The sequence below is a fragment of the Poecilia latipinna genome, unplaced genomic scaffold (assembly GCF_001443285.1).
Source record: "Poecilia latipinna isolate Pla-1442-1.1 unplaced genomic scaffold, P_latipinna-1.0 Scaffold315, whole genome shotgun sequence".
NCBI lineage: Eukaryota > Metazoa > Chordata > Actinopteri > Cyprinodontiformes > Poeciliidae > Poecilia > Poecilia latipinna.
The window spans coordinates 236770-251470 of NW_015112931.1; the positions used below are offsets into that span (position 1 = coordinate 236770).

General features: G+C 40.8%; 1 protein-coding gene across 1 annotated transcript in view; it reads right to left on the bottom strand.

The window, feature by feature from the left end:
* mgat5 (alpha-1,6-mannosylglycoprotein 6-beta-N-acetylglucosaminyltransferase) overlaps nt 1–14701 on the bottom strand; it is a 52614-nt gene that overhangs the window by 24546 nt on the left and 13367 nt on the right. Inside the window, exons 2-3 of the mRNA XM_015034856.1 lie at nt 10368–10821; nt 8160–8324 (exon numbers count right to left, since the gene is read on the bottom strand). Coding sequence (XP_014890342.1) covers nt 8160–8324; nt 10368–10608 — 406 coding nt within the window. The 5' untranslated portion in view covers nt 10609–10821. The remainder of the gene's footprint in view (nt 1–8159; nt 8325–10367; nt 10822–14701) is intronic.

Consider the following 14701-nt stretch of genomic DNA (forward strand, 5'->3'; position numbering starts at 1 on the left):
TTAAAACCACATATTCACATACACAATAAAACAGAACCATTTGTTTCCTTAATGTCTGACATTTAACTTACAGTCAAATAACTTTAAATAAGGATGATGTCACTTTTGCTGCAGGAGGGACTGGTGCATTTCACGAAACAGCATCAAGTGGAAATATTGAGACAATATTATCTTCGCGATAAATGTCTTTTTTTTAATGAACAATGGTTGACAAAGTGGCTTAAGGAGAACAAAGTGAGTATTTTCGACCTGACTCAGTTACACCAGTTCTGTCAGGGTGAATGGGCCAAAATTAGAGCAAACTACTGTGAGACAGTCGTCCCAAATACAAACAAAATGGTTGTAAACTCTTTAATTAGAAGGTTTAAACGTTCTCCAGGTTCTTCAGAGCAGAAGCCGGAGGGAGCGCGAAGAAGGCTGCGCCTTTCTAACCAGTCTGCAAGAACTTTCAACCGTATTTGTGGAGTTGCTTCGAGTAAATAACACTGCTGTGGCTGTGTTCTTTGAAAGAGAAGCCTAATTAAACAGGAGCTTTCGGCTGTTTGGTAAAGGGGATGTCCTGAGACAAAACCCATGGAGTGAGCCACTGTTATTCCATCCTTCAGTCAGCCGGCCACATCAGCGCACCAGTCAGCCAACCAAATGAACAACCAGGAAAGGCAGGCTGTCATCAAGCGGTTCGCGCCAACGCCACCAGGCAAATCTTTTCCTCGATTTAATCAAGCATAAGCGGCTGCCAAGGAGGAAGCTAAATATAACCGCCTTCATAATCAAAAACAGGAAAGATGGGGCCGTTTTACCTCTTGGATACGCCAAACTAAGACGACTGTTTCGCTACAAGTCCAAAGTATCCCACAGCAGGGTGTCTGGGCCCATTAGTTTGAATACTTTGAATGGGCAGGAATCGTCAGATGCAAACATAACCAAACGAGGACGTCACACATACGCTTCCTCAGGTGAGGTTAACAAGAAAATATACAAGACCACAAGTTAAATTGCCAACAGAAGAACAAACAAAACTAAGCAAATAGAAGCCGGCAGCACACAGCTGAAATTGGTGTTTAAATGGTTTCTTAGAGCCTGAAACCACAAATGAAATCTTGCCAGTACATGCCAGTTTATATGTAGCTGCAGCATATAAAATCAAACTAAGGGCAGAAAGCGTATGAAACTTAAAATAATGAGGCAAGCAGTCTATAAAACATGCAAATAATCAGGACCTGAGAAAAATGAGATCATTTCAACTTGAATGGTGTATCCAGAGGCATCTGACTGCGCTGAAGTCACTGTTACCCAACACTTAGCACTTGCTGTTGTTCATCTGATAGCACTTTAATAGCCTCATCTGTGAAGATATGCAACACTCCACATGTTTCCTTTTCCCCCCTTCTCCTTCCCTGCATGTGTTGGTCCGATTTCATGAAGTCATTTGACAACTACAGGAGTGGACGGTGGAAATCTGGCTTATGCTATTCTTTCACTCCCACTCAGTTTTTAACCTCAGTCCCCAAACAAAAATGAAGCTTCAATAGTTTTTATACACTTTCCACCATTTTGTAATGTTCCTACCAGAATCTTTTGCGACTAAACAATAGAATAGTGGTTTACGTCTTTAGATATAAACGTATTTGTGGCCAAGTCAAAGTCCAGACCTAAATTTAACTGGGAATCTGAGGTAGAGATAGACTGAAAAAGATTCACAGCTTTATTTAGAGTGTAATTGTACAGAAGAAAAAATAATTCAGGTGAAAAGTGCAGTTTCCCCCTCAAGCGAAACAACCTTCACTTTTGAGGCACTTTCCTGGAAGATATTAATGTGCGCAAATTTAGCCATCATCGTGGCAGCTCAGTTAGACAGGAGGAAAGCAGAGTTAGCTGCAGAGCGCTGACAGCTAAACAAGTGGAGAGATCAGGAGATATAATCAGGAAGTCCTGCTTGGATCGTTGTAGATTAGAGGGTAGAATCCTGGATAACTTATAATGACACTAAATATAACAGAGTGGCTCACAAGTTTTGTTGAAATGGAAGTGAATATCTAGAAAATCCTTAAACAAATGCGTAACCCGACTTGATGCTAGTTCCAGTTTAAATACAACTGAAAGAGGAGCTGAAATGACAAGCAGAACCTGTTGTAGTTCATAAACCTCTTGAAGGTACATGATGTTCCCTGACAATTGCGGATGGGGTTTTAAAAGGTCACAGTGTGTTCCAGCTATCGTGTTTTCGGACTTTTGAGCCTCCCTGGAAAAACTGACTGTGGTGTTTGGAATTAACTGATTTTACGGCTTTCTGATTCAGTCCGAGAACTGGTAGGTAAGGTTTGTAGCCCTGATTCATTGTTGAGGGGGTCATGGGTGTTTGGTTGTCCGGTCCACATGTGTTTTGTTGATCCAGAGAATGCTTATGACTCGCATCGAGAGGTACGCCTGTAGCCTCAGCACCAAGCGAAGCTCCCTCCAAGTACATGTTGGACTCCACTTGTGCTGCCCCTCATCACTGATACCGTTTATGACCACTTCTCAAGATGTAGTTTGGAGGGAGTCTGGTTAGGAAATGTCAGGGCTTCATCTTTCCTTTCAGCAGATGATGTTCTGTTGCCATTTTTCAAGCAGTGACCTTAAACTGGAGTTGGCTTTTAAGCCTGAGGTCATGGTTCTCAACCCGGAAAAAAGTGGGTTGAGAACCACTTACTGCTTAATCTCTACTTCAAGTGTGGGAGTTCAGGTTTCTAAGTGTCTTGTTTAGTGATGCTTGGATGGAATTGGAGATAAACTGATAGATTGAACGGTTGTGGTGGTGAGTTACTAGTCAGTCTGCATTCCAAATCTTTATCCATGGACAATATGGAGGAAACTTGGACGAGAACTGCTGCTTCTTCACATTCAAGTAAGTTTGCTAAGGCGGTCTGATTGTCACATGTGTTTTCAGTGATAATGCAACTGGACAAGAATACTTCATGAAAAGGAGAAGTTGCATGCTATCATATAGCAGATGGAGAGGAGGTAGAATAAAAGCTTTTTTCAGGTCAGTCTACAACCTAAAGACACACAGCAGGGTAACATAAACCAGAGGGACTTCCCGGATTGTCGAGCACGTGTTTGGAGCTGGTCAACACATGTCTCCCTCTACCTCCAGTCCACAGCAAAGTCCTTGAGGCAGAAAACCAAATCCAAGTCCCCCCCCTCTGCTATGTAACCCTGATCTCATTCCCCTCTGTTGCGGTGAGCACAAAGTTTGGCTGCCACCAATCCGCCTTTTGTGCTCGGGCAATCTGATCGGCTTGAACAAAATTATCCGGGAAAGAGATCCAGATTTCACACCGAGAGCAATCCAAGGACAAGAGATTAATCCAGGAAACCTTTTAGAGACCTCAGATTTGACTAATGTTCCACTGTCTGAGGAGGTTCGGCCGATGAGACAGTCTGGACACTGGAATTTTGTGAAAACTGAGATGTGAATCCTACTAACAAGTTTTTTGGCCATTACACAAAAAATCTGATCACATATTCTGGCATTGAACCAGAGATTAAATAAAGCCAAAGAAGCATGAAAGGAAACGTAGACTGGAAGAGAAACTAGATAGCACGTGTCGCATCCAATGGAGTCAGGTCCAGATGTTCCTCCCATTCCAACCATGCTTTCTTAATCAAAATGTAGGAGGAGTTCTCCAGATGTACAGTCTGCTAGAGAAAGTAGTTGGGTGTACTTGTTGCTCGCTCTTATACGAGGGAAAACTCTTTCAACGACTCCACATCAAAGAGATTGAAACAAAGGATGTTTAAATCTGCATCACTGTCCTTTTGAGGATTCACAAGTTTCTGCTGAGCAGCAGTCACATGGCGAAAAAATGAAACGAAAAGGAATCCTACTCAGTTTAGGTCCCACCAGTCCAACCAGCAGACCCAGAGCTTCAGAATTACAACCCAGTCTGCTGCCGATTAGAGATCGCTACATTTAAAATACCGTTTTTCCCATTTGCACCAGCTGCTATTTAAACAAGCACCATTTAAATTTAGCTTTCAACTTTATGTCAGCTACAAAGTTTATTAGGAATAATGAACAAGTTGTCCCGCGTGTTTGTTTATGACTGCAGTGTTGATATGTGGTCACTAGTCTTGTCTGCCAGTCCTATTAATACACATCCTGTGTGCATTTGGAGACTGTAGGTGTTAGCTACAGCAGTGGCTTCAAACTAAACCTAAGGTTTAAAAACAGGGCTGTGACATGTTGTTCTTTTTAAAACTGCACACTTCTACAGACTCGAGTTTATAGATCTATTTATGTAGTTCCTATAAAGTTCTCGACAGCTTGGGGATGAATTTTGAAAGTTTTTTTTATTATTATTGTTGCATCTGGACTGGATTTATTTAAAAAATGTGAAATGTAGCCAGTCAACACTTTGCTTGGCCTCTAAATCATGTTTAACAACAACAGATCCAGCTTTAAACCCTGAATTAAAGCAATTTAAAATCCTGAGTAGTTTTATATTTATCTTTGGGGGCTCATTAATTAGTTAAGAAATTAAACTTAATGTGTGATACAGCAAATCAAATGAAAAATATGCAATTTATGTGTAGAGATATCCTTTTTATCCTTAAGAAATCAAAATGTGTGAGAAAACTCTCATACAATGTCAATAAAATCCATCTTGTAAAGTGACAAATGATTCATACACAGCAGGATGTACTATAAGGAATACTTTTAGTCAAAAGGATAAAATTAACATTGTTCTCAGCCAAAGTGCTGCCATTTTGTCCTTGGATTTCATTTTTGCTGTGAATGGTAAAAAGTCAGCAGATAGCACTGCTGAGAGACAAAGTGGTACAAACACATTAAGCTGTGAAGCATCTCTTTCTGCAGAAATAGCCAAAGGTGACATCTCCACCAATGTAGCAGAGATGAAAAGGACATTAATAAAGTTAAATACACTCAAGGGAGAGAGAGAAATATATCGCAAGGGGGGCTTAAATGGGAGAAAGGAGCATCGAGGTCCGGCTAGCTGCAAATCACAACCTGGGTATAAATTACATCTGTCTGTTTGCCGTGGAGTGTGTGAGCGTGGGATGAGATTAAAAATGCCGCTGGCAGGACCACACATGAAGCACCAGTGGGTAGGTTGATTATCCACATCAGTGAGACACAGGGAGACAAGGCGTCTCACACACCGCCACTGGGTCCAGTTCCATTTGCCTCCTGCTGGGCAAAGCTGGATGGACAATCTGATCCTATCAGAGACTCCTGTGCAAGCCAGAAAAGGCAGCAACCTCCCCGGTTTCCTCAAGGAAATCTAATCTATATGGTCCAGTCCATAAATGTTAGCTGCATTTATAAAAGACAAAAGCAGTTTGTGAAATTGGATTTGGTGGCTGATTTCAGCAATCACACGGCATCGCTGAATTGTTTGGACACTCAGACTGACATCATGCGATGTCTTAAAGACACAGGCTCCGCCCACATTCGAAAAGAAAAAAAAAACAACTTCTCTAAATAATTACTCAGATTTATCACAAGAAATACAGAAAATTAGGTAAATAACCACAAAATTGAAAATAGAAACATACTGATGACATCACAACTAGGGATGCACCGATCTAATTCAGATACCGATAATGGAGGATTAGTATCGGTTGATGCCAATTCGACACAGAAAAACAGTGCTGAAATAACTTCAATGTTCCTTTTTTAAATAAAAATACTGGATTACAAATTGATTTGATAACACTTAAACACACGATTACCTTCACAAGCTTGGTCAAACTTGTGAAAACAACTTTAATTTTTCTGCCAGTGCAACTAGTTTAACAGCCAATGTGAAATAAATAAACTGATAAGTTGATTAACTTGGTCAAACATACAAAAATAAACCGCAAACTTTGTTTCAAATGGTTCAGAAAGTGAAATTAGGAATTTTAAATATAACGTAAAATACATAATAAAGTATGACGACACTCGGATCACAAAGCATAGAATTAGAGCCAATAGATCTGCTCTTATGGATCAATGTTTTCAACATCAGGACCAATACAGGTTTTACTATTGAACTGGTGCATTTCTAATCACAATGCAACACACAAATGTTTGAGAATATTTGGTTTAGATGTTTTGGCAACATGTTTAATGGAACTAGAAGTTATGAATTGTGTAACGCATGTGAGAACCGAGGCAGCGACAGCATGTGAATCTACGAGAAACTGCATCAGTCCAAGCTGGAAGGCAAGTTCCTCGTTAGAGGTTGCTTTTGTTTGTTTGTGCACATTTGCATGCTGGTGTATACTTCCCATTTCAGCTAAATTCAGCAAGTCAAAGAGATTTAGCTTCCCTTTACGCCATTTAACATCTTCAGAGAAAAGGCTCGCATTCTGTTTCATTTACATTTTATTTATTTTCTGTAACCTGTGTTTCTTTTTTAGTAATCTACTTTTTATCCACCTACTTATGGAAACAATTGCTGGGGTTTGTGTGTGTTTTGTTTTATTTTTGGTTCTTGTTTTGTCATATATTGGCCTGTGTTTGTTCTCCAAATTACTGCCTCAAGTATGACATGAATGTCTATATATGATGTTCACTGTGGTGCTAAAAATTTGAAATAACTCATTTAAATTTCTTGCAATTTATGCTAAAACATACATATAAGTATATCTGTGTGTGTGTGTGTATATATATATATATATATATATATATATATATATATATATACACACACACACACACACTATATGGGATACACATGGGCACACAAGTAAATATACTTCATATGTCAATTTGTCATCCGCTGATCCATGCAGTATTGTTCTGAAATGTGAAATGTGAGATTTGTAAAATGGATGAGATTTTTATGAAATTTAGAGAGAAGCATTGGGGGAAAAACTGGACAGTGACTGAAATGATCCAATTTTATAAACTAGCTGGAATCTCAAAAACCTAATATTCTTCCAATTAATTAAATAATCATCAACTACACTCACCTAAACAAACAAAAAAAAAAGAAAAAAAGAAAGACTTATTTTCCCAACATTTCAGGTCTTTCCTCCTGTAAAAACATGGACTTATCAGACTGAAAAGCCCCAGCTTTAGTCTGTGACAAGCCAGAGTCCAGAGCCGGGAAGCTTTAGAGCATCCTGGGTGGAAACAGTTCAGTCCCAGGGCTGCTGTTCAGCTCCATCTTGATAGCAGCCGCCATGAAAGACAGGCGTGTTCCCTTCACTGTCCAGATTCCTATCTGTGTAATTGCGTTCCAGTCGGGGAGGAGCGCCAGTGGAGCTGACAACAGCTCTGCCTGCCACCCACTCCAACACAGGAGACGTGCTTCAAAGGACACTCCGGAGTGCAAGGGACTGGAGTTCACTGCCAGGAGAGCCTAAGGCCTCACTTTGTCCTGCAACTGCGAATTAGAAAGTTCTCTGCCAGGCTACTGCTGCAAATCCTTATAGACACCTGGTTTGGGTAACAGAAGAGGAGCTCAAATGAAAGATAAATTAATGTTTTTTTGCAACCTTTTATCTACGAAGGTTGACAAAAATCTTTGCATTCTGCTACATTTCAAACACAAACTTTAATGTGTTTTACTGGAATTTTAATAGAGATCAAAACAATGTGATGCATAACTGAGAAGTGGAAGAAAAATATGTGTTAAAAGAAACTTGGCAAACAAAAAAATCTGCAAAAATCACAAAATCCAAAGCATAACGCAACCATGGAGATGCTGTCTTCCATAATAGATAATTATGGTGTTTATCACTATATGGGGAAAAAATGGTATGATGACAATGATGTTCTAATATATGGTTGGAAAACCTCAATTTTTGTTGCTAACTAATAGATGTCTGAAATTATGATTAACAGCCTTCATCACTGTTTAGTGGCAAATAAAGCTGTAAAACCTGTTCTGATTAGCAACATATCCCAAGCCTTTCTTATCTGTAAAGTAATTATTGACTTAAATCATAAAAAGGAACAGTCACATGAGATATTTTCCTGCTTCTACAAACCAAAACAACGAAAACATCTGCAGGCAGACCTTGAGGATTCAATGCAAGTTTGAGCAAATCTCAGCATGCAGGAGCAGGAGCTTATCTGGATCAAGTCCAAATGCATCAAACTGTGTGATGCTTGCAACGTTTAGCGCAACACGAGGAAAAACAAGAAGCCCGGTACGTACCGGCTACGTTCACTTTTTCTGAGTTGGAGGCGCTGGGGGTGGCCGTGCCGGTACCATTGGTCAGATTGGCTCCGGTGCCGTTGTAAATGATGTCCACCTTTGACTCCAGCTTGCCCAGTCTCAGCATGATGTTATCCAGCAGCACTGCGAGGGTCTTCTTCAAGTCTGCAGGCAAGAGCAGGCAACTTCAATTCCCTCCCCAGTCAGAGATATCAACTTTAAGAACAAGCTGGATCAGGTATACTGCTGCGTCTCTCCTTCAGAGAACATTTAGAGCATCAACATCGACCCCTTAGTATCTTAAGATCTCTGAACGTAGCAAGAAATGTCGAATTGTGGACAAGATAAAGCTTTTTTATCATCACCAGGCTTAGTTTTTTTTTTTCTTTTCTGTTTTCTTCTGCATTAATACTGCAGAGGAAACATCAAATAAGGATATTTCTGAATGGTAATGAGATGGAAAGACATTTTCAGAATGGCACTGGCGTAATTCTCTGGCCTCCTCGATACTTTAACCTGCAGCGATTGCGATGACATTTAGAGGAAAATGTTAAGTCTAACAGAGAGTTGCTTTAACTGGCAAGCAGCCAGCCATAAATACTGCTTTCTATCATTATTAGCAATAGATAATAAACCATGTTAGTAACAGTTTTTAAAAACAGAGATACTGTTGTTAAGTGTCTAAAAAGAATATGCCATCTTTTTTTTTTTTTAAGTTTCAGCCAATTGTTTTGCAAAATGACATTTCTTCATATAGATAAAGCTGCCTTGGTCCCTGAAAGAGCTTTTGGGATTCACAGAATTAAATTGAAATGGATTTTATGGGTCCTTCATGGGTAACAAAGAGGATCCCCAGCCGGCCTCTTGAAGTCATTACAAATCAGATCAAGACAAATGCAGGAAGCGCAGTGCATCCTGCTGCCTGGCTTCCTAATCAAGGATTTGAAATGGATTTTTATACGATATTGGACAGTGGACGACACACAGCTGTAGCGATGAGAAACTGGGAAGAAAAAACAAAAAACAAACAAACAGGACGAAGAAGTATTCCCTGAAAATGGAAAGAGAATCATAATAATCCCTGGATAATGTCTGAAATTCTTCACTCAATTTTAGTCTGAAAACTCTTTAAAGCTGCTGAAAAACATTACCAATAAGACAGAAGTTAAAAAAACACAAATATCGAGTTACAGTCCTGGAAAATAAATCCCAGTGAAATCCATAAGCCTGGTGCAGCTCCCGTTTCGCTCGATACCTCTGCATCTCCTTCAGGTTGTGGGAGAGCTGATTTAATCTCCAGGAGCTTCACTGTATGCTGTTGTTTCTCTGGGAATTAGACTGCAATCAATTCCAATCTCAGGTTTCTAATGAAGACTCCCATTGAGTCGCACAGGTCTATTAATGGCATGAATAAGTTATTGATGTGTTTTCTAGACCTTTTCTAAAACAGTATTACACTCCAGTGCAGCTGGGTCAGCGCTACATCTTCTTTTTGATCAGAAGGTGGATAAATCCACTAACTGAATCTTTTACTAAAACATAAAATTAATTATCAGTTATTCTGAAATGTAGATTTGACTCAAGACATACAGCTAGCTCTTTTTTACTATTGTAGTGCTAGGTTAAAGTTGGTGTGAATACTCTCCATTTTGATACGACTTGTTGGTTATTAGGCTTGCAGCATTTTGTGCACTCTGTTTACACATCATAAAATTTAATGTACAACAACCAAAAACAATAAATAAAACGGAAATAAAAGCTCTCAATCTCATTGTGAGAGTTGAAAAGGAGTTTGGTTTAGTCATGCAATCAGAAACTGAATTTTATTAGAAATTCATTGACAAGTAATTGACTGGAATTCGCAAATGAAATCCAGAAAAGTGATTTATTTTTCTTGCCACTGATTGGCTCCAAGAGAAATTGTTGATATTAGCTTCTGCAGTACTGCAGCTATATTTGGTTACAAGCATTTTCAGAGGGAGTTTTAGATTACAGCTATTAGCGTGCAGCTTTGGGTCACTGTAATCTGGAAAGGTTTGGCAAAAACCCCTATAATGGGGGCAGAATAACTATGCAAGTGCCCAGGAAACAAACTTTTCCTACATTTTGTCTACACTAAAGGTGCATGTTTCTAAATTCAATTATGAATACTTTAGCCTGATGCAACATGTTAGTCAGAACATGTGAAACAGTAAGCCGAGGACTCACCGTAAGCCGTCATGGTTCCAACATACGGGCCGTCCATAACACTTTGGTTCTCCTCCGCCAGCGCTTTAATGTAGCGCTTGCTCAGATCCAGGATCTGCTGGCGCAGCACGGCGCTGTTCTCATGGCTGGTCCGTTGCTGGATGGTGAAATGCAGCAGCATCATGCCCCAGATGAAGCCGAAGCTCACCAAGAAGAAGCCGAGCTTCTGCGAGGACAGCTTCCACATGAAGGGCGAAGCCATGCTGGACAGTCTGCTGCGAGTCTTAAGCGACCGGAGAAAGATTCAGGAAGTCGGGGGGGAGGAGGAGGAGGATCAGGACGCCAGCGGCGGCATGGCTGTGTCGGTTAGCGTAGCTGCTTGCTGGGGCCGTGTCCGGGGGTTTGCAAACCACTACAACCTTCGCTGGCCCATCACCGCCTCCCAGTAACATCTCAGAGGGTTTGCTGCATCCTCCTGTAGAAAAATCAGAGGACAGTTCTGCTCGTTAGTTCGCTAAACATCGATGATGAGAGAATCCACCTCTTCTAACCTAATACAACCAACTATAGATGATTGGAATAAGACCGATTCTTTATTCATTGGCTGCTAAAAACGTGACAATAAAAAAGTTGCAAGAGAATGAGGAACAAGTACTCATATCCGTCTGATCAGACGCTACATATATTAAGCAGCAGTTAGAAAAAATACAATAAATTCTCAGAAACTCGTCTTTGCTTCGACAGTGAAAGAGAACTTCCTCATTTAATCCAGACAGTGTGATCTTAGTGATTGATGCAGCCGTGCAGAAACAAGACATGGAGGTAATTTATAGTCAGCTCAAAAAAAACAAACACTTTGATCATCTAAATTCATCTTTCTCAGTGACAACAGCACAAACTGAATGCAAATATGAAGAGAAATAAGTTCCATTGGATTTCCTGCTAAATAAATTAACACAGCACAGACAGTGTGTGTGTGTGTGAATTAGCCGATAGCACTGTTAAAGCTATTAAATAGTTCAACAAGTCATAACTGACACCCCTCGGCAGTCGATGCAAAGCCAAATAACCGCCTTTGGCTACAGGCATCTAACAATAACTAAATAGCAAACTGTTCAACCATGCAACCAAGACAAAAAAAAAAAGAAAGAGAAATCTTAGATGTTCTCTCATCTGCATTCAGCCGATGTCGCTGAAAAGGCAGCTAAGTGTGTGGAGGGGATTACTGCAGCCGTGCTTTTCAGCTGCATCTTTCTTATGCTCTATAAATTTGCCTCTAACTGGGACAGAGCAATAATCGCCCTAACGGACACACTATTCTCTTGCCCGTCCATACCATCATCATCATCATCATCATCATCATCAGCATCATCATCTCTGGGTTAGGATGGGAGGTTTCAGCAGCTATCGGCTCGTCTTTAGATTCATAAATAGGCCAAGGAAAGCTGGAAGCAGATTCCACTGAATTTACTGCAAGCATTTCATAAGAAACATCTGTATTTGCTTTACACCGTTTGCATGACAAAGACAAAGGGAAAATCTCTGCAGTACAATGCAATGTCATGCGACGCTTATTCTCTTTTGCCAACGCTACAGGCAGACTCTCAGAGACCTGACCCTCTTGTCTTCCTGGACTGCCTAAATCCATCCTCCCTGCTCAACAGAGAACCTCCCACTTTCATCAAGAAGCCTTTCAAACCCAGGCTGTGCTCTGTGATCTCTAGAGAAAAGGAGGACATGCTTAATTCCCATCTCGGCTGCCCTTCGTCGTTTTCTGATTGAGGGTCTAAATTTAACTGGCGACCAGCAACGACAAAAGCCGAGCGAAGCAACGATGACGGCCAGCAGAGGTTGAAAAGGATATGATCCTTTGCAACAATGACACGCTGGTAGAAGGGACTGAACGGCAGGCTCAAGAGCAGAGACAAAAAGCAATTGACGATTGAAGCCTGGGGGATTCGGTGTGCTCTCCGGCCCGCTCTAAAGGGATTTCCTTCTGCTGGGGACAAAAGCAATGAAATTTAAACTTAACTGTTGGGTTTACAGTATAGATAACACAGCAGCAGCAGCAGCAGCGCTAAAACAGGATGAAAGATCCCGAAAGCGCTGAGATTTGATATCGGGCACAGACTGTGTCAAGAGTACAGAAGCAGCAGGAACAATGCAGATTAATTTCCAACAGGGCTCCTGCATGCTTGCTGATGAACAGTAGCGGTCTAACCTGCAGCCATCATGACTCCCAGGCTGCTTTCCCCAGATGTGAGGGCTTAATGAAAATGTCACTGGGATTACGAGTGAACAATATCCCCAAATCACTCTGTAATAATCTTAGGCTTTAATATCACTCCACAGGAGTCCCGACTATGTAACCTTCACCCTCTGTTGTTTTTGTTGCTTACTTACCTGTTAAGTCCACCCAGATAAAGTCTCCATTCGTTTATTTCACAGCTGAAAATAACTTCCTTTTAAGTGGAGTTCAGGGGATATTCTATACAGCAGGAGTGCATTATGAAAGAGTACTGCAACAAACTGTAAAAAAAAAAAAAAAAAAAACTTTCTCCGAGTGCATGAACACAACCGCTAGAAATGTGCCTCAGACATATTGTTCTTTATTTATTATTGATCAGCATTGGAAAAAGCATCCATTTACCCTGAAATATAAATAGATTCTAGGAATGTAATGCCCAGGTGGCTGCAGAGCTCAGAGGTGGTGACAACCAGCCGATTTTAGACATGTAATTATTTTTTAAGTTTCATATCTCACGACCAAATGCAAGTGAAGATTGCAGCGATAACCAAGGGACATCCCTTATTCTGGGAAACCTCCTACCTCACCCACATCGCCACCTTGCTAGTTTGGGTTGTTGTTGACCCAATAGAGATGCGGCGCTGCTGCCATGGAGACCGGTGTGAGTCTGCATCTTAATGAACTTCTTCACATAAGCACCGCTCCTTAATTATTCATCCGGTCCTCCAGAGAAACGGGCCGTGCTGCAGCTTCGCCACATTTCTGGTGTCGTAACTGGATATCAGAGCTACCTCCACCTTATCCAGTCGCAGCCGTGCAGATGTTAAACAAGAGGTATTAAATGTACAAGGAATCATTTTCCTTTAGGCAGTCCAAATAGAGCAAAGCACAAAGTCTGGAGCATAAAACGAACAGAATATCTGACGACTTGTCTTTACACGAGCTTTTCATTTTAAAAAATGTATTATCTTATTGTCTAGCCAACTTCCACTTCCAGTGACGCTGTATTCACTGTAACAAAAAAAGTGGTAACTTGAAACTCGTCCATGTTTTATGTTTTGATAGGGAAAAAGAAAATATTTGCATTTTTATTTTTTATTTATGAAAAAACTAAAATTAGCAAATCACACTAAGGGGCAACATAGCTCCTCTATTTACCCTCTAACAACGTTTTTACCAGCGTTTCATTGAGAAGCAACTCCTATAATGATGTCGGCAGATGCAGTTTTCACCAGGTGTTTGCTAATTGCTGCTGGCTAGTCTGAAGGAGCTGCTCTGAGAGGCAGAAGCTTGGAAACTGCAGCTGAGGAGGAGCTGCATCTCAAAGGTGGGGCTAGGTCCAACCAGGCATTTTGCACAGCTGAATGGTTGCCATGGCGATTCAAGGATTTCTCAAACGTGTGAAAGAATCAAGGCAACTCTCCAGGTATATTTTCAATGAGTGCATAACATTATATCATGATGCAAAGCTCAAAAAAGTGGATTTTACATAATACTGTCCCTTTAAAAGCACAAAACACCATCCTTGCCTTTTTTAGCTAATCAACTTTAGCGCTGTTCTAAATATTCAGATGTATTCAAGCAGGTTTTTAATGAATTGTGACAGTAACGGTTAATAAATCTGACTCTCATCATAAGCAACATCTAGAACAAGTTGCGCAGCTTTTTCCTGGAGCGGGGTGGAGGGTGAAACCACATCCACTGTCACCCTGAGGCAGATTCCCTGAATGACTCCTCACAATAGGAATTGCCTCAGCAGTTTTGAAGCGGGGCGATAAAAACAATCTCACCAGTCTTTAGGAAAACAGACGGGTAGTATGACTGAGGAGTGGAAAACTGGTTTCATTTCTTTATTCTACTTCCCAAAAATTCATAAGAAATATGAGTTTGTACAAAGATGGCAAAATGGTGTTTACATAATCAACTTGGACCTTTTAATGGTTTATTTGAACTAGAGGTGTGCCGATCGATCGGTCACCGATCATAATCGGGTCGATTTCATTGGCTCTTGTTGCCGATACTGATCACCTGCTTCTCATTTGCCTGCCTGTGCAGCTGGTCTCCTTTTCCTTCACACTGCGCAAACGCGCAGCAACTAATCCTAAGC